Genomic DNA, 25127 nt, shown 5'->3' with positions numbered 1-25127 from the left:
AAACGCATAATTCACCACCTGGTTTGCAAACAACAACTGATGTTGATGCCTATCTGCTGTAGGGTATTGTGCACAATACTTGTAATCCCTCTAACTGATCTGGCTCTTGTTTAGCCTCATCTGCAAGGTTAAAAGTGTCAGGTGGGATTCGAAAGATTTCAATAGTGGAAGAAGGAAGTGAGATTAGGGTTTAACATCGCATTGACTATGAGGTCACTAGAGATCGAGCACAATCTCAAAGTGTTCAATGATGAGGAAGGAAACTGTCCTTTAAAATAAACCATCTCTGCATTTGCCAGGAGTGGTTCAGGGAACACATAGAAAACCTAAATCTGTGGATTTGAACCATCTTATTTCCAAATGTTCAATACTGCTGATACTTTTAGTGTTACATGGGCAAAAAATTATAAGCCCTTCCTAGGCTTGGAGAAAACAAGGGAGGGTACTGAAGACACAGAGACTCCATTTCAGTGCATGGAATGGTACTCTGAATTGCTTGGACTGAGTGTTTGTTAGAAAACCCAAAGGCTTTATAAGCACTCAAGCCAAAAATATTTTCCACTGAGGATTCTGATACAGCAAAGAAAGTAAGGATTCTGGTTACTTGCTTGTTCCTGAAGTATCTGTCCTAGTATTGGAACTTCATGATGAATGTAAGCCCACAGTTTAGCTGCTATTGATTTTAAGGGTGGAGACTGTAATCGGTGATATGTAAGCTGATTCATAATTGAGACAAAGACCACTGTATCAAAAAGGAATAAATTGGGAATACCATGAATTGCTGATAGTGTAAGACTGCATGGTGCACTCTACTGCTGACAGGCACAGCTGGCTCTAACAGATATCTGCAGTGTAACTCTGGTAAAAACTCTGTTGACAGAAATCATTATAATGTGGGCAACTAAATGTAAGATGTGTAGAAAAACAATTAGGACAGCTGGGCAGTCTGCAAAAATTGTGCCAAGGCCTGGCAGAAAAAAATGGTATGGTACTCTTTTTGTATCCTGTCAAGCTAAGTGGGAGCCACTCCGCTGCCAACTGCACTGCTGGACGTTTTTTGCAGTTCCATCATCAGCTGGATTAGGCCACACTGCATTTGCCAGTTGAGATGACAGTTCTGGTGTTTGACAGTCCATGGAAATCACTTGAGAAATCTCAAAAGTTCTAGCAATACAAAAAACTTCAGCTAAAAAAGGATCTGACTGTCGTAACACTTCAGCATGCACTGTCCAGTGTTATGTAATCACCATGTCACATATTAATGAGTCTTCATATGATAAACCACAAGGACACCTACCCTTGCATCACATGTTAATGATTTTGCATATGATACTCAATAGGGACTCATAAAATTGCATTATTTATTCATGTGATCCATGATTCATAACTGTCTGATGTTGCCTTATGATGTTGAAGGAACTCTAACAAGTGGTCACCACATGTATTTTTGTTGGAAAATCTTCACATAAAAGTGAGGGAATAGTGGTGAGGGGCAGCATAGCTGGCTGAGGCTGAGGAGACAAGTTTTTGCACAAGATAATAGAACTGTGAGTTTGTAGATAGTAGAAAGGCTTGCTTTCATGCAGGGCACTTACTATCACTTTTCTAAAAATGAAGTGCTAAATGATTATGATACACCCCTGAGTCATCATGAGTTTCATTGAACAGCTGGAAAATGGGGTTGTTGAGAAGAATTTGTAGACGTGCCTCATCCATCAGCATCTGTACGAGATTGTGCTGCTTTTGTGCTGTTATATCCGGCGATTGAAAACTGCTTATCCATTGTGGTTGAAACACTCAGAAATATAGCCTGACAAGTCCTATTCCAGCACAAAGTGGACAGCAGTTTCAAAAAATCTCCATTGCCACTGTTATAAGTTTTTTCTCCAACAAAACAGATTCTATTAAATACATATTATGTAAAAATAAATCACAAAAATGGGGTGGTTCTTCTGGATATACACAACAGTGAACTTACGGAGGTGGATATCACTTTACTAATACACACACTCTGGAAGTTTATTATGCCCATATGCTATTGCTTTATTCACTGTCGGTTCAATGGTGAGCAAAGACAGTACTGCATTAGGCAGACAAGAAAGTCCTTGTCCCAAACGAGCCACAACAGTATGTAACAATGAAGTCCAAATCACAGTCCAAGAGAAAACCACATATTGCAGGGTCATCGTCAATAGGTACACCGAAGAACTTGCTGTAAACTTTGGCTGGTTATGTCAAGTGAGATTGTGGCAGCCCATGCTAGCCCTTAAATCTGCCACTGCTGGTGCCAGCAGATGAATCCTTCCATGCTACAACTTTCAACCTTGCCAGACATATGCATAATTATATCAGTTCATCCATTGATACAGTTGGTGGGATTAAAATTGAGAGTGACAGTGATTCTGCTGGAAATGAAAGAAAAACTGTAATCAGAAAGTGAGCCATCAGTCTATCCTGTTAATGATTTTATCTTCGTCTTCAAAAGATCATTGGATTTGTCCCATGTTCCATAGTGATGTGCACTTGACATATACAAATCTGCCGTAAACCTCACTTTTTGTCTACTGGGACTCTGACTATGCGTTTTCAAGTGACAGAAGATGATGATTCACAGTTCTTAGGCCCTTTCTGGATGACAAATTAATGACTATTTTATTTGGAAGAACTAATAGATAGCAAGATAAGGGCAGTTTAGAACAGCAGCAATTGGGAATAAGTGAAGAAATATATATTTTTTTTATCTCACTTATAATTTTGCAAAGCGTAATGTAGCTACCTGAACTGCAGCTACATTGTTCACACAACCAAAATATGTCTCCTCCCTCCTTGACAACAGCAATTCCATTTTAAAGCTGCAGCACCTGGAAAGATTATTACAGTTCTGCAACAATGAAATATGTCATCCAGTCATCTCAGTTCTAAATTAAACAATATCTGGAACTTAGTTTATAATCTGGAGGAAAAAAGTATGCTGTTATAGCCTCTTGTTTCACTGAAAATTAATCTCTGTTACTATACAAAGGCAAAGCAGCCAAATAGAAGATTTTCAAACTGAGGGTGGAACAGATGTACTATGCCTGTCTGAACACCATATAGTCACAGATATGGAAATGGTAAATGTATGTGAATATCAGCTTTAGATTAGATTAGATTAGATTAGATTTACTTTCATTCCAATTGATCCGTAGTGAGGAGGTCCTCCAGGATGTGGAACATGTCAGAAAAACAACAATACATGACACATACTTACAACTAAAACAAATAAGCTAATGTACCATTCGACAGGTCCCAAGTGGAATGATCATCATTTTTTAATGAACACTATTTAAAAGTCATTTTACAAATACTAATGCACTGAATTTAAAATAAAAAAGTTTTTTTATTTATTTATAAGGTAATAAACATGTAATACAACTACTATAATACTTATTTACAATGAACACATTACTGCACTAAAATGGTGCAGAAGTTAGATTGTACTTACACACACACACACACACACACACACACACACACACACACACACACACACATTTACAATGAACACAGAAGGAGTTGGCCACCAATAAATCCTTTAGGCTTCTCTTAAACTGAATTTCATTGGGTGTTAAGCTCTTTATGGCTGCTGGCAAGTTATTGAAAATGTGTGTTCCTGAACAATGCACACCTTTTTGTACAAGACTAAGTGACTTTAAATCCTTGTGAAGATTATTCTTATTTCTAGTATTGATTCCATGAATTGAGCTATTGGTTTGAAAAAGTGATATATTTTTAATGACAAATTTCATTAAGGAATAAATATATTGGGAAGCAATAGTTAGTATCCCTAGTTCCCTAAACAGGCTTCTGCAGGATGTTCTTGAGTTCACACCACATATAACTCTTGCTGCACGTTTTTGTGCCCGGAAAACTTTAACTTGGCTTGATGAATTACCCCAAAAAACAATCCCATATGACATTATGGAATGAAAGTAAGCATAGTGTGCCAGCTTTTTCATTTTTATATCCCCTATGACAAAATTCGCATTGCAAACAGAGATTTGTTAAGACACTTCAGCAGTTCTGTGGTGTGCTCCTCCCAGTTGAATTTATTATCAAGCTGTAATCCCAAGAATTTAACACTGTCCACTTCTTCTATCTTCTTGTCATCGTATTTTAGACATATACTCGTGGGATGCCCCTTACAAGTTCTGAACTGCATGTAGTGTGTTTTTTCAAAGTTTAGTGACAAAGAATTGGCTAGGAACCAGTGATTGATGTCCACAAATATTTTATTAGCTGATCTTTCTAAGACTACGCTTGATTTGCTGTTTATTGCAATGTTTGTATCATCAGCAAACAAGACAAGCTTGGTATCTGGTAATGTTACTGATGAAAGGTCATTGATATACACAAGAAAAAGTAAGGGCCCCAAAATGGAACCTTGTGGGACCCCACATGTAATTAGTTCCCAGTTGGATGATGCCTGATAGCTTGATACATGTCTCTTTCCTAATAACACCCTTTGTTTCCTGCCAGAGATATAAGATTTGAACCATTTTGCAGCATTTCCTGTTACACTATAATACTCTAATTTATTTAAAAGGATATTGTGATTTACACATTCAAATGCCTTTGACAGATCACAAAATATACCAATTGCCTGCATTTTTTTGTCTAATGAATTAAGCACATTTTCACTGTAAGTGTAGATAGCGTTCTCAATATCAGAACCTTTTAGAAATCCAAACTGTGCCTTTGACAGTATGTTATTTGAGATAAGATGGTTATAAAGAAGCCGACTGTACATTACTTTTTCGAAAATTTTTGAGAATGCTGACAACAGTGAAATTGGACGGAAATTTGATGCTCTTTCTTTATCTCCCTTCTTAAACATTGGTTTAACTTCAGCACATTTCAGCCATTCAGAAAATATTCCACTGATAAATGACTGGTTACACAGATAGCTTAATATGTTACTTAGCTCAAAATCACGTTCTTTAATTAACTTTGTTGGTATTTCATCATACCCACTAGATGTTTTTGATTTTAAAGATTTTATGATGGACATTATTTCTGTTGGGGTAGTGAGGGTCAAAATCATATTATGGAAGTTGCTTGAAATTTCTGGTCTGAGGTATTCCATAGCAGCATCTACTGAACCTGACAACCCCATCTTTTCAGTAACAGTTATAAAATGTTTATTAAAAAGTTCTGCAACACCATACACATCTGCCACCAATGTATCATTTACTCTTAATGCTATTTGTTCCTCTTCATGTCTAGTTCTACCAGTCTCCTCCTTCACTATATCCCATATTGTCTTTATTTTGTTATCTGATATGACTATCTTTTCCTCGTAATATATTTGCTTTGACATCTGTATTACAGTCTTTACAAGATACCCCTGTTCCTCGAGTAATCCATGGCTTTTTTGTAGACTTTGCTCTAACCTTGGTAAGTTTTGGGGGGAAACAGTGTTCGAATAAGGTAAGCACTTTATTAGCAAAAGTGTTATATTTTTCATTCATGCCATGAGCACTGTTAACATCAGTCCAGTGAATGTCTCTGAGGAGTGTCCTAAAATAATCAATTTTTGGCTTATTGATTACCCTCTTGAGCTCAGATTTAACAGATTTTATATCCTGTTCAGTATTAACATTTAACAGAAGGAACTGCACGTCATGGTCTGAGAGGCCATTGCCTATTGGTTTTGCAATATAATTTTGTTCATTGGACTTTTTGATAAAGATATTATCAATGGCTGTTTGTGAGCAAGTGACTACCCTAGTGGGGAACTTTACAGTGGGAATTAAGTTGAATGATAGTGTTACTAACTCAAATAAGTTCTTATTGGGAGAGTCTGTAAGGAAATCTACATTGAAATCACCAGCAACCTCTATTTCTTTGTTTTTGATTGTTAAATGGGCCAGTACAGTTTCAAGGTGGTTTACAAACAGATTAAAGTTACTTGCAGGTGCTCAATATACACTTCATATTATGAAGGATTTTTTGTGAATTTCTAATTCTGTTGCACATGCTTCCATATGCTGTTCAAGGCAAAATTTATGAATGTCTATGTTCTTAAATTTATGACAGTTCCTAATGAATGTGGCAACTCCTCCTTTCTCCATTTCTGATCTACAAAAGTGAGATGCTAACCTAAACCCTGTAACACTTAAAAGGTCTATACAAGTGGTCACATGATGTTCAGAGAGGCAGATTATGTCAGCTGGGTTTGAAGACTCTAATTCATCTATGCAGATAGTTAATTCATTAATTTTATTTCTCAGTCCTCGAATATTTTGATGCAATAAAGATAGCTGACATTTCACATTGACTGAGTTAAAATTTGGTAAAGTTATAATATCTGCTGACTGTTGAAAATTCTTAACCAATAGCTGTTTATGCTGATGTAATAAGCTGGAATTATGTTTTTTGGTTTCTTTCTCAAACTGAAGGTTTGTCTCAGTTCCAACCTCTCTTAAAATTTGCTTTCTTTCTGTCATCCCTACCCTAAAAAAGGGTCTTTTCTGAACCCTATAACCACTGGTATTTTACCACTCATGACAGTGCCTCCCCCCTTTAACTTTCTTGCTATTTCCCCAGCCAATTTACCCTTCCCCTTCCTGTTGAGGTATAATCCCACCTACTGAGATAATCAACAGGAACCAGACCAATGTGTGACCCTGCACCTGACATAAGCAGCCGTTCCAGCTCCAAATTAACTCTCTTGACAGAAGAGTTCAAATGAGGTCGGTCATGGTGTCTCAGGACAGATACAAATTCAACACTGGTGTGTCTCGATGCCGACGCAATCTTTACCAGGTCACACTCTATACTGTTCCCAGGATCTCTGTCCTCCCAAAATAACCACAGTGTCTTCCCTGGTAAATCCTTTACAGAGTGAACCTAAATGCTCTGTCACCTGATCCAGACAAGCACTTGGTTTGAAAAAAATTGTGACCTGGTCCTAATTCCTCCTGCAGAAGTTGGCCTACACCTCTGGCATGAGAACTGCCTAACAACAAAACTTTCTTCCTTTTCGATGACTTTCCTACATTCTTTTTCAATTTCCTATTGAAAGTTTGTTGTGTCCTGTCTACACCTACTTCTGCTTGAGGCTCACCAGCTTCTAACTGAAGCAACAGGTCAAATCTATTTTCCACATTCACCATGAAGCTGTCAGACAAAGTTCTAGGCCTGTTCCTCCTGTTGCCTGTTGCCACTTTCCACCTCTCATTACCCTTCTCCCTCCTTAACCTGTCAAGATCTCCCCTGTTGTCTAACTCAGCCTGAAGGGCGGCAATTTTCCCCTCCTGTTCTAGTATCTTCCTATCTCTACTACAAGTCCTACAAAACCACTGATGAGTCTCATTTACTTCCCCGATTCCCACGCCACTACAGTCACCCACATGGAAAAAACTACAGCACCCATCACACCAAAGCCCCGACCTAACAATTCTACTGCAAGTCAAGCACTTTTCACTCATGATAAACCTAATGGTTTATTATTTCAACATATGTAAGTAGAGACACTATGGAGAGAGGAGGAGGAGCCATATATGTTAAAATTTATCGTAATGTGAAAAATTTAGAAACTAAAAAAAAATTGTGTAGAGCAACATATTGAAGCATGTACCTGTGAGCTTAAACTAAATAATGATAGTTTTATAACTGTAGCTGTGTATGGGTCCCCATTGGTAAATTTGCAGCTATTTCTGAAAAACTTGGATTCTATGTTGTGCTGTCTGTCAGATAGAGAGAGGCAAATTATTGTTTGTGGGAATTTCAATTTTGATTTTCTGGAAAGATTTAGTCTCATGGAAAGTATGATCAGTCATTGATTATCCTACTCAGGTGTACAGGAAAGCAGGACATGATAGATTATGTTTTTATAGACAAAAATTAATTTAATCAAATAAAATGTCTTCCTGTTAAGAATTGTCTTTCTGATCATGATACATAGCTAGTTAAAGTATATGACATAGCTCCATACAGTAATGCAAAACAGTCCTCCAAAATAGTTCATACAATTAATGATTTAACAAGTGCAAATTTTAGAGAAAGCTTGCAACAATTAGACTGGGATGAAGTGTACAGGGCACCTGATGCTAATTTAAAATTTAACCTATTTTATGATACCTTTGTGAGTATATTTGATAACAGTTTCCCTAATACAACAGTGAAATGTAATTGTAAGAAACCATTTGAAAAGCCAGGCTTACCCAAGTGATAAAACAGAAAAGTAAAATGTATCTTATAGCTAGAAGGAGTAATGATCCAGAAACAGTCAAATATTAAAAAACTACTGCACTGTATTAAGAAAAGTTATTAAAAAGTCCAGAAATATGTACTTTAGATCTGAGATTAACACCTCTGATAATAAAGTTAAAACAATTTGGAATATTGTTAAAAGGGAAACAGGGCAACCGAGAGTACAGGAAGAATGTGTTTCTATCAAACTCAAAGAAAAGTTTGTTGACAAAAAGTCAGAAGTAGCAAATATTTTTAATAATCATTTTTAAATGTTGTAGAGAAAATAGGATGCAGCTATTCATTAGAAAACGCAAAATGGAAGTGGCTATACGTAAGCAATTTGATAAAATTCAAATTCAACCCATCTGTCCTACTGAAATTAGGAAAGTAATAAATTCACACAAAAGTAAAAGCTTGCATGGAATTGATGACATTTCCAACAAAGTACTAAAAGCTTATTGCCAACATATAAGTAAGATTCTCAGCCACATGTTGTAGGACACTGAAACAGGGCATTTTTCCAGATAGACTAAAATATGCTATCATTAAACCATTACATAGAAAAGGGGATAGGTCTGATGCTAACAACTACTGCCCAATCTCACTTCTGACAACTTTATCCAAAATTCTTGAGAAATTAATGTATTAACTTCACATATTTGTAAAAATGAAATACTATCAAAATGTCAGTTTGATTTTCAGAAAGGATTTCCAACAGAAAATGCTATATATGCTTTCACTGATCATATACTAAATTCTATGAATAGCCAAACATCACCCTTTGAGATTTTTGTGGTCTCTCAGAGGCTGTTGACTGTGTGAATCATGAAATTCTTCTAGATAAACTTAAGTATTGTAGTATGAGTGGGACAACACTCAAATGGTTTGATTCACATATAACTGGAAAAATGCAGAAGGCTGAAATTAACAGTACAGACAATCTGCAAAAATCAGCAGAGTTATCTAATTGTGGAGGTATCAAGAATGGTGTCCCACATGACTCAGTCTTGGGTCCCTTGTTGTTCTTAATATATATTAATGACTTGCCACTCTGTATTCACGAAGATGCAACACTAGCTCTTTTTGCTGATGATACAAGTATAATAATCACACCCAACAAACAAGAAGTAGCTGAGGAAATTGTAAATAACATCTTTCAGAAAATTATTAAGCAGTTATCTCCCAATGGACGCTCACTAAATTTTGGGAAAACACAGTATATACAGTTCTGTAGAGTAAATGGCCTAACACCATTGATAAATATAGTCTTTGAACAGAAGTCTGTTGCTAAGGCAGAATATTAAAAATTTCTGGTGTGTGCATTGATGAGAAATTGAACTGGAAGAGACACATTGATGATCTTTTGAAACATTTTGGTTCAGCTACTTATGCTATTACAATTATTGCAAATTTTGGTGATAAACATATCAGTAAATTAGCCTATTATGCCTGTTTTCATTCACTGCTTTCATATGGCATCATACTTTGGGGTAACTCATCATAAGAGAAAAAGTATTCACTGCACAAAATCATGTAGTCAGAATAATAGCTGGAGCCTACCCAAGATCACCTCACAGACATTTATTTAAGGAACTTGGGATATTGACAGTACCTTTGCAATATATGTATTCATTTATTCATTCCAATGCAAAAATAATAGCAAATTGCATTGCTACAACACTAGAAAAAAGGATGATCTTCACTATTCTCGATTGAATCTGACTTGGCCACAGAGAAAGATGAATTATGCTGCCACAAAAATCTTTGGTCATTTACCAAGCAGCATTAAAAACCAGATAGATCGCCAACCAACGTTTAAAAACAAATTAAAAGAACTTCTGAATGGCAACTCCTACTCAGTAGTGAAGTTTTAGATGTGAAGTAGTATCTGAGGAAAATAAGAAGAAGAAGATTATATCATATAAAAAAACTTATGTTAAACTGACACATTCCACATTATTACAAAATGTTGTATTCATGATCTGTGGAACAAGTATTAAAGTAATGTAATACAGTAAGTACCATTAAAAACATCTTGATTTGGCATGATGTCTTTCACACTATGTGAATTCAAAAGTGGGTTTGTAATATCAACAATAATTTACACTGAGAGGGCCACACAATTTAATGAATAGTTGTAATGATGTTGATAATATCAATTTCAAATAAGGAGTATTGCAAGGCAACTGATAGCTTTTATATATCATACTGTCAGAAATAAAAAAACAAAAATTTAAGTATGTATCTTCCCAGGGAGGTAATTAATGGCTCTGAACTGAAAGGATAAAAGAAACATTTCTTGCCATACCTGTGTTTTTTGTTTCTTTTTAAATATATTTTATTTCTTATCTTTTGCACTTTCAAGCACATTTTATATTACTGGTAATACTTTTAGCACATTAGTTTGTTTTTATTTGCAACAAAATTCACAATCTGTTATATTCAGAATTTAATCTTCACACTACATTTTCTTACATTATTTTACTATAATCATTATAACATGTAGTTGACAGATCTATGGACCTCACATTTCTTTGCACTTTTTGACATTGAATTACTCTTAGTAAACATTTGTTTATTAAAGATCTGTCACTGCCCTTTCACCAGCACCAGCAATACCAAGATTTTTAACTGATATCCTTTAGTTACATAGTAAATATATTGTTAATTAGTTCAATTAATGATTATGCATCCTTTGTGTCACTGCCTTTATAAGATAATCAGCATACTTGTTATTCATATGTGCTGTAGGTCAACAATAATATTTCACAAATTTTGAAATACTTTTATTTTAATTTCCTTTTATAGTTATGATAGTTTTTTATATAAACTAAAATATGACTAAGACCACAAGCTGTTCAGCACATTTAAACATCAAGAACACTGGCCTCCATAATGGTCAAGTGATTTCATTCCAAATCGCTTTAGTGTTACATCTGTCACTGATAACATGGGATTGTCAGGTTCAGTAAGTAATACCCTAGAATATCTGAGACCCAAATTTACAAATAACTTCATTGTCATGGATATGAAGCTCACTTTAGCAGATGAAGTAATATCTACCATACAAACTAGAAATTCAAAAACAGTTAAATGTTTATGGCAAAATAACAAAGTTAATTGAAAAGGACTTTTGAAAGTGTCTTAAAATCAAAAATTGTTTATGCAAATGGTCATTTACTTGGTTCAAATGGCTCTGAGCACTATGGGACTTAACATCTGAGGTCATCAGTCCCCTAGAACTTAGAACTACTTAAGCCTAACTAACCTAAGGACACCACACACATCCATGCCCAAGGCAAGATTCGAACCTGCATGGTTCGAGACTCTAGTGCCTAGAACTGCTCAGCCACACCGTCCGGCGGTCATTTACTGACTGGCTGAAATATTCTGATAATATGCTGATATTAAATTCTATAAGGGAGTGTATAAAGGAGTCCTGAGACTGGTTTGATGCAGCTCTCCATGCTACTCTATCCTGTGCAAGCTTTTTCATCTCCCAGTACCTACTGCAACATACATCCTTCTGAATCTGCTTAGTGTATTCATCTCTTGGTCTCCCTCTACGATTTTTACCTCCACGCTGCCCTCCAATACTAAATTGGTGATCCCTTGATGCCTCAGAACATGTCCTACCAACCGATCCCTTCTTCTGGTCAAGTTGTGCCACAAACTTCTCTCCTCCCCAATCCTATTCAATACTTCCTCATTAGTTATGTGATCTACCCATCTAATCTTCAGCATTCTTCTGTAGCACCACATTTCGAAAGCTTCTATTCTCTTCTTGTCCAAACTATTTATCGTCCATGTTTCACTTCCATACATGGCTACACTCCATATAAAGAAGTATCATTAAATTTTCTCGCGACCACACTACTAGAATTCTACAAACTTTTTGCAAGGCTTATGCATATATGACTTCTTAACCATATGATAATAATTAGTATATTGTCCAAGACAAGTTAGAATTTCTGAAGAATTACAATATTAAGACATCTGCTTATGCATACAGGAAGAATGTGCTAAATATGCTGATCAGCCAGAACATTATGGCCACCTGTCTAATAGCCAGAATGTCCACCTTTGGCACAGATAACAGTGGTGACACATCATGGCATGGAAGCAGTGAGGGAGCTGACACCACATCTGCATACACAAGTCACCTAATTCCCATAAACAGCGGGGAGCGAGGTGATGAAATCTTGACGCCATGTTCAATCACATCCCATATGTGTTCGATTGCATTCAGATCTGGTGAGCTGGGGGAACAGGGCATCAACTGGAACTTGCCACTGTGTTCCTCAAACTACTCCATCACATTCCTGGCCTTGTGACATGGTGCATTGTCTTGTTGAAATATGTCACTGCCGTCGGGAAACGTGATGAAGGGGTGTAGATGGTCTGCAACCAGTGTACAATACTCCTTGGCCATCATGGTGCCTTGCATGAGCTCCACTGGACCCATGGGTGCCCGTGTCATCATTGCCCAGAGCATCATGCAGTTGCTGCCAGCTTGTCTCCGTCCTGCCACACAGGTGTCAAGGAGCTTTTCCCATGGATGACAACGGATCCATGCCCTCCCATTGGCATGATGAAGATCTCTTGATTCATCAGGGCATGCAATGCTGTGCCACTGCACTAATGTCCAGTGCCAAAAGTCGTTTGCTCATTTCAGTCATAGTTACAGATGTCATATTGTTAATTGGCACATGCATGGGTCATCACCCGCAGAGGCCCTTGATAGGAGCGCTTGGTGCACTGTGTGTTCAGACACACTTGTACACTACACAGCATTAAAGTCTGGTGTTATTTCCACCACAGTTCACCATCTGTCCTGTTTTACCAGTCTGCCCTGCCTACAATGTCCAACATCTCTAATGAGGGTTTTTCACCCAGTTCCATGACGTCTGTACATGGTTTCACCTTGGTTTCTCAGCATGTTGAAGATACTCACCCTAGCACTCCTTGAACACCTGACAAGTCATGCAGTTACCAGAGTGCTTGAGCTGAGCCTCCAGGCTGTCACAGTCTGCCTTCAGTCAAACTCAGATTCTACACATGGACAGCACACTCATTGATACTACATGCACCATGGATGTGTATGACTAGCAGTCATTCCTCGCCAGGTGATGCTGCTGTCACCTCGATGGGTTTATATTGATAGTAGGTCGGTGGTGATAATGTTCTGGCTGATCATTATATGTTACATGATAGTTATATCCTTTTAACCAAATCTGGATATTATGCTTTATTGTACAAATGGTTTTAATATGAAAGACCCTTGAATTAAGATATTATTCATCATCTGATTGGGAATTAATCTCATGAAGTGCTTCCAAAGTTTCTATGTTAGAGCTACTGCCTTTTCCTGTGTGTATTGATGACATTTTATCAGTTACATCACCATATGCCAAGTTTTTTTGTTTGCAAATGATAACAGAAAGTCAAGTTAGTTTTAGAAAAGACATCAAATGAAATTTAAGTGGACTTTATTAAATAGTTTGCATCCAATTGCAATTGACATTAAATTTTCAATATCACATTCTGGGGTAATGTCTTTACTGAAACAAATGTTTTAATAATGTGATGAGTAAATGTAATCACAAACCATACAGTTTAGGTGTTGGGCAGTTGAGGAAGAGGGACACAATGAAGAGGAAAGTGTGAGTGTAGATTAACATGGTGAGATATGTGTGGGAGGTGGACTAGTGGAGATTGAGGTCAAGAGGATTGTCGGATCGAAGGATGCATTGTAAAGAAGCTCCCTTCCATATAATTGGGAGAAGCTGGTATTGGGGGAGAGGATCTAGATGGTGCCAATTGTGAAGCAGTCATTACAGTTAAGCATGTTCTCAGCAGTATTTTCTGCCACCCAATGGATGAAGTACTCAGCTCTGAAAGTTGGACAATATATGACACTGTAGCTGATGCATTACTCTGACCAAGACACTGAAAATGAACCAACTAATCTATAGATGTTCAGTTTGAACCGCTATAGCAAACTGTTTGACTTTGGCTCTGATTTGTAGAACAATTAACACATCTGATACTCAGTGTTTATTGTCCAACAGCCGGCCACTGGTGGCCGAGCGGTTCTAGGCGCTTCAGTCTGGAACCGTGCTACCGTTATGGTTGCAGGTTTGAATCCTGCCACGGGCATGGATGTGTGTGATGTCCTTAGGTTAGTTAGGTTTAAGTAGTTCTAAGTTCTAGGGAACTGATGACCTGAGATGTTAGGTCCCATAGTGCTCAGAGCCATTTTTTATTGTCCAACAATTGCTTGTTTGTAGAGCTAGCTATAACAGTGACAACTGATGATAAACATTGATTAGAACTGTTGCTGGATGGACTGCAGCTGTGGAACCATGACAGCAACTAGATGAGTGTATGAGATGGCTCTCCATTTAGCCACAATCAGCAGAATTATGGTCATCTGCGCTCTATTTTTCGGAAGAGGAAAATAGTTCCTAATATCAATGGACTCTGCAGCAGCTGACACAACTATAGGCAGTGGACCTGAACATTTGAAGGCCTCATGGAGAAGCGTAAACAGGTTCCAGGTCATGAGCGTCATCTAAGCAGCAATAGTTCAGAAATCAGTGACACCTAGCGTGAAGAGTTCCTGCTTGGTGATGTCCTACGGTGCTGTCACTGGGTATGACTTGACCACATACCCAGCAGGTAGATGGGACAGGTTTTATACTTGAGTCTTCCATGGGGTATGACCGATGTGGCAAGGGATTGCAAGTAGATATGACATAAAGGTGGACCAGGATAATTCGTAGGTCGGGTGGGCAGCGGAATACCAATTTAGGAGAGGTAATAAGGATATTCCACATTGCAGGGCCCAAATGATAGATAGTCAAAGTCCTGGTGAAGAATGTGATTACGTTGTACAGGTGTGGGGTGATCTTTGGTAATGGAGAGATGCTCCCTTACAGCTGGTTTTTGTGAGTGGTTGGAGGACTAGTTAGCATTGTGATTATGGCATGGTTGACTTGTTTGCAGATTTGCAAATCTGTGTAGGCCTTAGTAAAACCTTGAGCATGTTGGGTAATGATTGCTCATTGCTCATCACTGGTGATATTGTCCTGGCCTGACCAGACTGCAAGGAAGAGACTTTGTAGTGTCGAGGAAATGGCAGCTATAAGAATGGAGATACTGTTGGTGGTTAGCGAGCATGATATAGACAGACATTTTTAGAAAGCCCATTGAGGTGACGGCAGTTAATGTCCAGAAAGGTGGTACTCTGAGTTAAGGAGGACCAGGTGAGACAGATGTAAGAGAAGGTATGGAGGAATGAGGGTAGAGTGTCTTGATCCTGGGTCATGGGCCATAACCAGGTTGGCATTTGAGGGTGACATGTGGATGTTCATGGCCATGCTGCAGATTTGTTTGTGTATGTTCCCCTCAAAAAAGAATGAGTTACAGGTAAGGATGCTGTTGGTAAGGTGAATAAGAAATAAGGTGATAGGTTTGGAGTTAATAGTATGTTGAAAGAGGTCCTATTCACTGGTGGGAAAGTAACAGACATGAAGAATATTCATGTAAATGTAACTGCAATCAGTAGTGACAAGCAAGAATCAAGATGTTTGCAGAGGGGTTGTGGTTCACAGTCGATGAATGAAGCAGTTTGTGCCCTCAGTATAGGAAGATAGACTGCAGACTATAGGTTGGAGGTATTAGATTGTAGAGTAGTTCCCTGCTCCGACAGAGAGAATATGGGATCATGTTGAACAGCACTTGCTACACATCTTAAATGTAGGAATGTGATAAACATGAGTATCAAAGTGTGCTGTGTCTCAAACAATAAGTGATATAATGTACACTGTTTAGTCTTCAAAGTGTCATTTCAGCCTAGATCCTGTGAGCATTGTCACTTTATGGCAAGAAGATATGTTAGCATGGGAAGTTGTCCATGGAGTTCATATATTAGGTGTGTAAGAAAAGTAATGAGATGATTTTTTTATCAACCAGTGGTGCAGCTCCAGTTTTTAATAGTAGTCTAGATCTAATTATTATTGATGGGATTAATTCTCTTCCCCATATTATTATTAGTATTTTTTTTTTCAAACAACAATATTTTTCCTTCAGAGTAGTTCCCATCAGCAGCTAGATGCTGACAGAGTTGTTGTTCCCTGTCTTGGTAGCAATGCTAAAAGACTTCAACTGGTAGGGTCTTTAACATGTTGGTCACATTATTTTGAATATTCTTGAGAGTCCCAAAGTGACATCCTTTTAAGACATTTTTCAATTTTGGGAAAAGAAACAAGTCAAATGTTGGCCACATTCTTTTGAATGTTCTCCAGAATCCCAAAATGACGTCCTTCTAAGACATTTTTTGATTTCGGTAAAATAAACAAGTCACATGTTGGCCACATTCTTTTGAATGTTCTCCAGAGTCCCAAAATGACATCCTTTTAAGACATTTTTCAATTCCAGGAAAAGAGAAAAGTCACAAATACTCAGATCAGGTGACTAGGGTGGCTGTAGAACAACAGCAATGCCTGTTCAGTCCAAAAATTCATGAGGGAAGTGGCAGTGTGACATGGGGTGCTATCATGATGCAGTGTCCACTTGTTTCTGCAGTATCTTGTGTCACTGGATTCACTCTTTTCTTGAGCCTTTCAAGGGTATCTTTGTAAAACACTCTGTTGGCAGTTTGTCCTGGAGAAACAAATTCTTTATGCACGATACCACTACGATCAAAAAAGCAAATCACCATTGTTTTGTTCTTTGATTTGCTCATTCAAGCTTTTTTCAGCCTCAGTATGCCACTCCTCTCTTTGTTGCTTTGTCTCAGGATCACACACAAACATCCAGGATTCATCACCTGCTTTACATAGCTTAGCCATTCATAGGCATTGATAGTTCTCTGAAGAAGATCAGTGCACATTTCTTTGATTGTCATGCTCAGTTGTGAGGTTTGTCAGCATGATTTTGGCACAAACTTTTTGCATGTGCAAAGTCACCAGTCATCCTTATTGTTAAACATCAGCCTGATCTCACAAGAGCAAGCACATATTCAACATTTTTGGCAGTTTTTAAGTTGAAGGTCTCCCTGAGTAAGGTTCATCTTCAACATGTTCTCGACCTTCCAAAAATGATTTGTGCCAGGGAAAAACTTGTGCTCCTGATAAGTAATGTTCCCCATAGGCCTGTTTCAACTTTTCAGAGGACACGTTTGCTGGGTCCCCAAGTTTACCACAAGACTTGATGGTATAACTTTGCTCTAAATTCTGCTGTTCCATTTTCATAACACACAACTTCACTGACGGCACACTCAAAACTCATGTGATGTCTGCATGAAGCTAAAACTTGGACTGAGCATCAGGGATGAGCACAGTGTTGTCAGTCTCATTACTTTTCTCACACACTTCGTACATCACAGCAATGTGATTCACATTTAACTGCTACCATGTGACACCAAACATTGAAAAATCTGCCTCTTTCTGGTGACCTGCAATCAGCAACAGTAGCTGATGAGTGCTACTTGTAAATTAAGGTTCTTAGGTGCTGTGAAGAAAATTCAACAGAACTGCACCTGGATATTTTTGAGGCAGCTGGAAGAGCTGTGTCAATTTAGGCAGCTGTCAACTGTCACCACACACTAATTTGACCTCTAGGCATCCATAATGAAAAACCCAGCACCATGGGGCATGTGAAAAGTGGACAAGGGAGCACCTGGAACAGAACCTAGATCAATGGTTATTCACTGACATGTGCAAGATTTGTTGATGTTTAATGGTTATTGTAGAAAAGTCTAAAGGTGACTAGGTACCAGTGCACATCTTAGAGCTGCAGGTTCAGCAGGAAAGAGGGTCCACTATGTATTAGGCTGGTATCGCATGTAGATGTCAGATTGAGGGTAATTTGATGGTTGTGCAGTATCAAGAAAGGATACTCCAAGTCATTGTCATGTTTGACAGTCAATATCTAGGATATTTATAGTTTGGCCATCTTGTCTTAATGTCAAACACATTGTGGTAAAATATCACGGGACTTAATCTTCATTTAACCCTACACAGATATTTCGTCATGACAAACACTAAATTTAGAATGTTGATTCTTTGTGCTTGACATTCTAGTATGAAGATGATTTGAACATGATTTGACATTCTTAATGTGCTCCGTCCATGTAAGCTGGATGGCAACTTCCAGGCAGGCTTCTCCTCTTTTACAAGGCATCATCTTCTGGCTGATCATTTCACCATCCTTGCTGCTGGATAATTTTTAGCTGTTGTCATTTGCAACAAATTTTATCTAGATTTCAGTTCTTTATTAATGACTCACAGCCACACAGTCTCATGCATCCCAAACTGTTCTTTAACATCCATTTCATCTAGAACATACCTTTGTATAGATTGTGAAACAGATGGTAGTTGTTTTCAAGCATCAGATGGTGATTCAATTTGTCTCACTATAATGTCATCTTGTTTTGCACACTAGGAAGTTTGTTATGTGGCAGAAAAGAAAAGCATGTGAATATGTGTGTGAAATGGGGATATGTGGTTTCTACTTTGAGTTAGTTATCCTGTGATTGAGATTCTCACAAGCTGTGACTTTGTGTGGAATTTTTTCTTTATTGCTTGAAATAAGATGTTCAATCCAGAGGTATATCAATGCATGCATTTATAGAATGTCATTCTGTCTTCTTGAAGCATCAGTGTTTTGGAGATGGAATCAGATATTTTCAATCTCCTTATTTAAGCATTCATTTGAAAGTGATGAACACTTCATCTTTTTGTCTGTGTTAAACATCTATGGTACATTCCCAATTTAAAAAACACCTGTTGGAATAATTGTATACTTTTTTGTCCCATTTACAGTAGCCTTAGAATAACTGAATTGTGAGGTAGCCTTTATTAAATTGGATATCTTCCATTCCACAGTCACACAGCATATTTTCAGTCTCTCCTAAGAAATCATTGGATTTCAAATTGTCAGGTCACAGACTGTACTCTTTGGCATGGATAAAGGATGCTGTGATTTGAGTGTTGCATAAAATAAGTACTGTTTAACATGTGTCACTTATACTATGTTTAAAATTACAGATGTTCTGCTCTTTCAGTACAAAAATATTACATTATATGTTAATAGAGCTAAATAAAACTCTAATGCATGCTATGTACCATTAACAAGACCACAAATGTTTATTAGTATCATTAAAATATCACTTCTAATGATGTGTTGCAGATATGCAGTCTAGATGCTGGTGGTCTGATTGTCATATGGACAGTGATACAGAATTCACAGACTGAATTCTTGCCTGCCAGGGCATCCCAAATGGACCTAGGTCTTGCATACTGGGGTAGAACCAGGCTTATACTGAGCTCAGTTGTCAACATACCTGTCAGGATGGCCTCTTTGTGAGTACAGAAACATCTATTCTGTCATGAGTTAAAAGTCAATTGTGTGATAGAGCAGATCCTTAATCACACTCTGTAGTTTCTTCAGCCAAACATGTTTTCATAAATAATTTGTGCATTGTTGAACTGTTGCTAGCTTTTATTAAATTTTTATTTATATCATCTGATGTCACTATCACTTTGTATTATGACCGGCATTAAAAAATAAGGACTGAGAAATCATTCCACCTTCACTATCACCCACATCTGTATGTGGTTACTTAGTCTGATCATCACTACTGGCAGGTTTATCTGTAGTAATTAATGACAATTTGATATCATTGTTGAGCAACTATTATTTATCTTTCAGCTGTTGTGTCTTCTAGCAGAACACTTTCTACTTTTCTGCAATGGCTGACTAAAAAGAATAGACTGAAAGCTTCCTTACATTTTCATCTTATATGTTACCTGTGATACTGGGATCCCTAACATGCCTTTCAGTTTTAACATATCCATTACTTTACATTCTGGTCATGATTGTATGGCATCAAGTAGACTAACCCAACTTTGAATTCCCAGCAGATTTGCTCACTCAGATTAAGGAGTGCAGAACCTCTTTCCTTATACTGTCATCGCAAGAACACTTCCAATTTGTAAGCAATTATCCTTATTTGAGTGTCACATGAGGATGTTTTGTAAACCTACATGCTGTAGTATATAACAGAAATGACACAATGTCTTGAACTATAGAGAACTTTTTGATTGTATTCTTTATACATTCATTCTTTCAGTGACACTCTTTTCAGTGTAATTGTTTTATTCAATTTTAACTCATAACTAATAACACAGAAATCATAATATTTTTTAAAAATAATTAGTATTGTCAAAAGGTCAGAAAAAATGTTATTAACAGTTTTTTATGGAGCACTAATCATGTCCTGTGGAATACCAGTTTTCTGCAGAACACAGTTTGGGAAGTCCTGGAATAGAGGATAACTATGATAACATTTCTAGCAATATGCAGCTTTGGTTATATAGTAAGTAATTAGCCAGTAACAGAATAAATATTGTAAAGGAAATAATTTAAGGAGTGAAGGTAACAAATCACCAAATAGTTGAGGTGCTGAGCTGTAGACAGGCACATAAACAAGACTGAGAACACTGCTAGCTGTGGACCAATCTGTTTTCTGACCTATAAAGTACACATACACACACATCCATACACACACATGTGCCTGTATGGCAACATTGTCCCAGCTAATTACATTGACACGACATTGCAGCTTGACTGGGGTGAGGGGTTGTGTCGGATGGAGTGGGTGAGGACAAAAGGATGTAGGGAGTGGGAGGGAGGGTTGAGTAAGGGTAGCTGCTAGTTGAGAGGGAGAGAAAGTGTGTGCACAGGATAGGAATACGGCGCTGAAAAGTCTATTCTGAGCACAGGCAGAGAAGATTGTGTGCAGTGGACAGTGATGTGGGCAGAGTGTATTTAGAAGGATGGATAGAACAGAGGAAGAGGGAGACAGTGACATAAGGATTTGAGTGTGTCGCAAGTGAAGTTAGAATCATAGGGTAGGGGTAGAGGTGATGTAGCTACCAGATTGAAGGTTCTGTTGCATGACACAAATCCTCATCCCAGTTGAGCTGCCTGCTGCCACAATGTTCAGTTGACTCTTGCTTATATGAGCCTCAATAAATCAAGGTTCTTGATAAAATGAAATAGTTTTCACTTAAAAAGACCTTGATAGATCAAAGAAGTTTTATGCCTTTTGGCACACTCAATAAATCAAGGTGATTGTCCTGACAGGCTGCCTGTGAACACTCAGTAATTCGAAGTTAGCAGCTATCCGAAACATAGTATTTTGAATTTTTCCATACTTGTATCACCATTCACTAATTACTTTGGTTATTCAACAACATTGAATGTACTACAGTTCATAAATTAGTTGTAAACATGATGTAAGTGAGATACAAATGTTTGACTCTTGCAGAAAAGAAGCAGAGTATGGAGGCCATGGAATGAGGTATGAAAATGTCAGGTGTAGTGAAAACTATCGGGATTTTGCACCATCCACACTGTCAACTATCCTGAAGCAGAAGGATCAGATTGCACAAAACATATCATAAGATGGGAGAAAGCATCCTGAAGAAAGGTTTTTGAAATTACTTAGTCAATGTAAAGGACAAACATAACTTTCAGAGGTTCTTCACTTAAAGGAAAGGCTAAATCATTAGCTGTTACCCTCAACATTGAAGGATTTACCTATATTGAGGGGTGGCTCATTAACTTAAAAAAAGATATAGCATTGTTTTTAAAATTTGTGGATCCACACAACATGTCCAGCTGATGAAATGGCAGTTTCATTCAAATGTCTTCACAGCTGCACATTCACTTTTAAAGACAAAAAGCCATGGGGAAAAAAATAGCAACGAAAGTGTAACACTGTTGTTTGCAATGAACATTTACAGACCACCGACACTAAAACCTATTTTGACACCAAAAGCTGCCAGTCCTAGATGTTTCAAGGGAATCAGGTCTTTTACTGTGTCTTCTGTCCCAACAGAGAGGTGTGGATGACATCAGAACTGTTTGATGGGTGGTTGTTGAGCCTGGACAAAGAGATGAAAAAATGGAAGAATAAATTTCTTCTTTTTCTGGACACCTGTGCAGTTACAACTCACTACCTCTGGATAATTTTTCCCTTGTGGCCACCACTCGGAAAATACAACTGCCTGACTAGGGAATAATTCAGTGTTCTAAATCACAAAGAAGTAGTGGTGACAGTGGTGTTTTATAGCTTTTGAAGATGGTTACAAGCCCAACATACATTGTGGCAGTGACAACCACAGCTGATAAAGCATGGAAGAATGTTACCCCAACTATTATTTCAAACTGTTTCAAGAAATGCAGATTCATCAAGGAGCCATAAAATTAATTGCAAACAGGAGAGCAGAAGAATGGATGCACATTTGAACTATACCTGGGGCCTTCTTCCATATGCAGGAGAAAATGTAACATCTGATGATTTCGTACAGTTTGAGTATCTTTTGGAAGCCTGCAGTATACCCAGCCTGACATTGTATTTTGGCTATTCCAGATGACAAGAATGAAGACAACAATGCAGAAGAAGATGGAGAAGCAAAACCGACTCCATCTGTGACTGTAAAAGAGGCAAAGTCATCATCTTAAACATTGCACATGTACGTTTTTAGAATGGAAGTAGATAATGATATATTTTCTGCTTTGATCACTACAGGAAATGCACTTGATCATGACTGGATCAGATAAATATTACTGATTTCTTTACAAAATAAAACCAAAATTTTATTATGTATTTTCAGAAATTTGTATATGCCTTTCATCTGAATTGTTAAAATAAATAAAACTGGTAAAAATTGACATATCTTTTGAGTGCTAGTTGTTGTTCTGCAAAGGTATGTGAATGTTATTGAAACTCCAGTAATATTTTTAACATTGGTTTTGGAGGGGATACTTTTCATTTGATTTTTTCTTAATTGCTCCCTAATCAGTCAATCCTTTGTTAAGCCAAACTCTCAGTTATTTAAACTTTTGTGAGCTCTTTTGAACTATGAATTATTGAGAGTTGACTGCAGTTAACCAAGACAATGTTGCTGTGTGTGTGTATATATATATATATATATATATATATATATATATATATATATAAAAAAAAATAGAGGGAAACATTCCACGTGGGAAAAATATATCTAAAAAGAAAGATGATGAAACTTACCAAACAAAAGCGCTGGCAGGTCGATAGACACACAAACATACACACAAAATTCTAGCTTTCGCAACCAATGGTTGCCTCGTCAGGAAAGAGGGAAGGAGAAGGAAAGACAAAAGGATATGGGTTTTAAGGGAGAGGGTAAGGAGTCATTCCAATCCCGGGAGCGGAAAGACTTACCTTAGGGGGAAAAAAGGACAGGTATACCCTCGCACACACACACATATCCATCCACACATACACAGACACAAGCAGACATTTGTAAAGGCAAAGAGTTTGGGCAGAGATGTCAGTCGGGGCGGATGTACAGAGGCAAAAATGAAGTTGAAAGACAGGTGAGGTATGAGCGGCGGCAAATTGAAATTAGAAATTAGCGGAGATTGTCTGAAAGCTTTCAGACAACACTACTTACAAAGTTTGCCAAGGCAATCCCATTCCTGATGTCCAGGCGGAGCTTCAAGGAATCCTCAGAACCTTAGGCCCCCTACAAAACCTTTCACCCGACTCCATCAACCTCCTGACCCCACCAACACCCCGCACCCCTACCTTCTACCTTCTTCCCAAAATTCACAAACCCAATCATCCCGGCCGTCCCATTGTAGCTGGTTACCAAGCCCCCACCGAACGCATCTCTGCCTACGTAGATCAACACCTTCAACCCATTACATGCAGTCTCCCATCCTTCATCAAAGACACCAACCACTTTCTCAAACGCCTGGAATCCCTACCCAGTCTGTTACTCCCGGAAACCATCCTTGTAACCATTGATGCCACTTCCTTATACACAAATATTCCGCATGTCCAGGGCCTCGCTGCGATGGAGCACTTCCTTTCACGCCGATCACCTGCCGCCCTACCTAAAACCTCTTTCCTCATTACCTTAGCCAGCTTCATCCTGACCCACAACTTCTTCACTTTTGAAGGCCAGACATACCAACAATTAAAGGGAACAGCCATGGGTACCAGGATGGCCCCCTCATATGCCAACCTATTCATGGGTCGCTTAGAGGAAGCCTTCCTGGTTACCCAGGCCTGCCAACCCAAAGTTTGGTACAGATTTATTGATGACATTTTCGTGATCTGGACTCACACTGAAGAAGAACTCCAGAATTTCCTCTCCAACCTTAACTCCTTTGGTTCCATCAGATTCACCTGGTCCTACTCCAAATCCCATGCCACTTTCCTTGACGTTGACCTCCACCTGTCCAATGGCCAGCTTCACACGTCCGTCCACATTAAACCCACCAACAAGCAACAGTACCTCCATTATGACAGCTGCCACCCATTCCACATCAAACGGTCCCTTCCCTACAGCCTAGGTCTTCGTGGCAAACGAATCTGCTCCAGTCCGGAATCCTTGAACCATTACACCAACAACCTGAAAACAGTTTTTGCATCCCGTAACTACCCTCCCGACCTGGTACAGAAGCAAATAACCAGAGCCACATCCTCATCTCCTCAAACCCGGAACCTTCCACAGAAGAACCCCAAAAGTGCCCCACTTGTGACAGGATACTTTCCGGGACTGGATCAGATTCTGAATGTGGCTCTCCAGCAGGGATACGACTTCCTCAAATCCTGCCCTGAAATGAGATCCATCCTTCATGAAATCCTCCCCACTCCACCAAGAGTGTCTTTCCGCCGTCCACCTAACCTTCGCAACCTCTTAGTTCATCCCTATGAAATCCCCAAACCACCTTCCCTACCCTCTGGCTCCTACCCCTGTAACCGCCCCCGGTGTAAAACCTGTCCCATGCACCCTCCCACCACCACCTATTCCAGTCCTGTAACC

General features: G+C 38.3%; 1 protein-coding gene across 2 annotated transcripts in view; it reads left to right on the top strand.

Annotated features, from left to right (window-relative positions):
* The window catches only part of LOC124621578 (cytoplasmic dynein 2 intermediate chain 1), a 168893-nt gene that overhangs the window by 87731 nt on the left and 56035 nt on the right, over positions 1-25127 (top strand). For both annotated transcript variants that reach the window (XM_047147152.1, XM_047147153.1), the window contains exon 14: positions 19435-19607. In XM_047147152.1, coding sequence (XP_047003108.1) covers positions 19435-19607 — 173 coding nt within the window. The remainder of the gene's footprint in view (positions 1-19434; positions 19608-25127) is intronic.

This window comes from Schistocerca americana, chromosome 1 (assembly GCF_021461395.2).
Source record: "Schistocerca americana isolate TAMUIC-IGC-003095 chromosome 1, iqSchAmer2.1, whole genome shotgun sequence".
In the NCBI taxonomy this organism is placed as follows: Eukaryota; Metazoa; Arthropoda; class Insecta; order Orthoptera; family Acrididae; genus Schistocerca; species Schistocerca americana.
The sequence above is the reverse complement of the archived record's forward strand: the minus strand, read 5'-3'. Positions and strand labels throughout refer to the sequence as shown.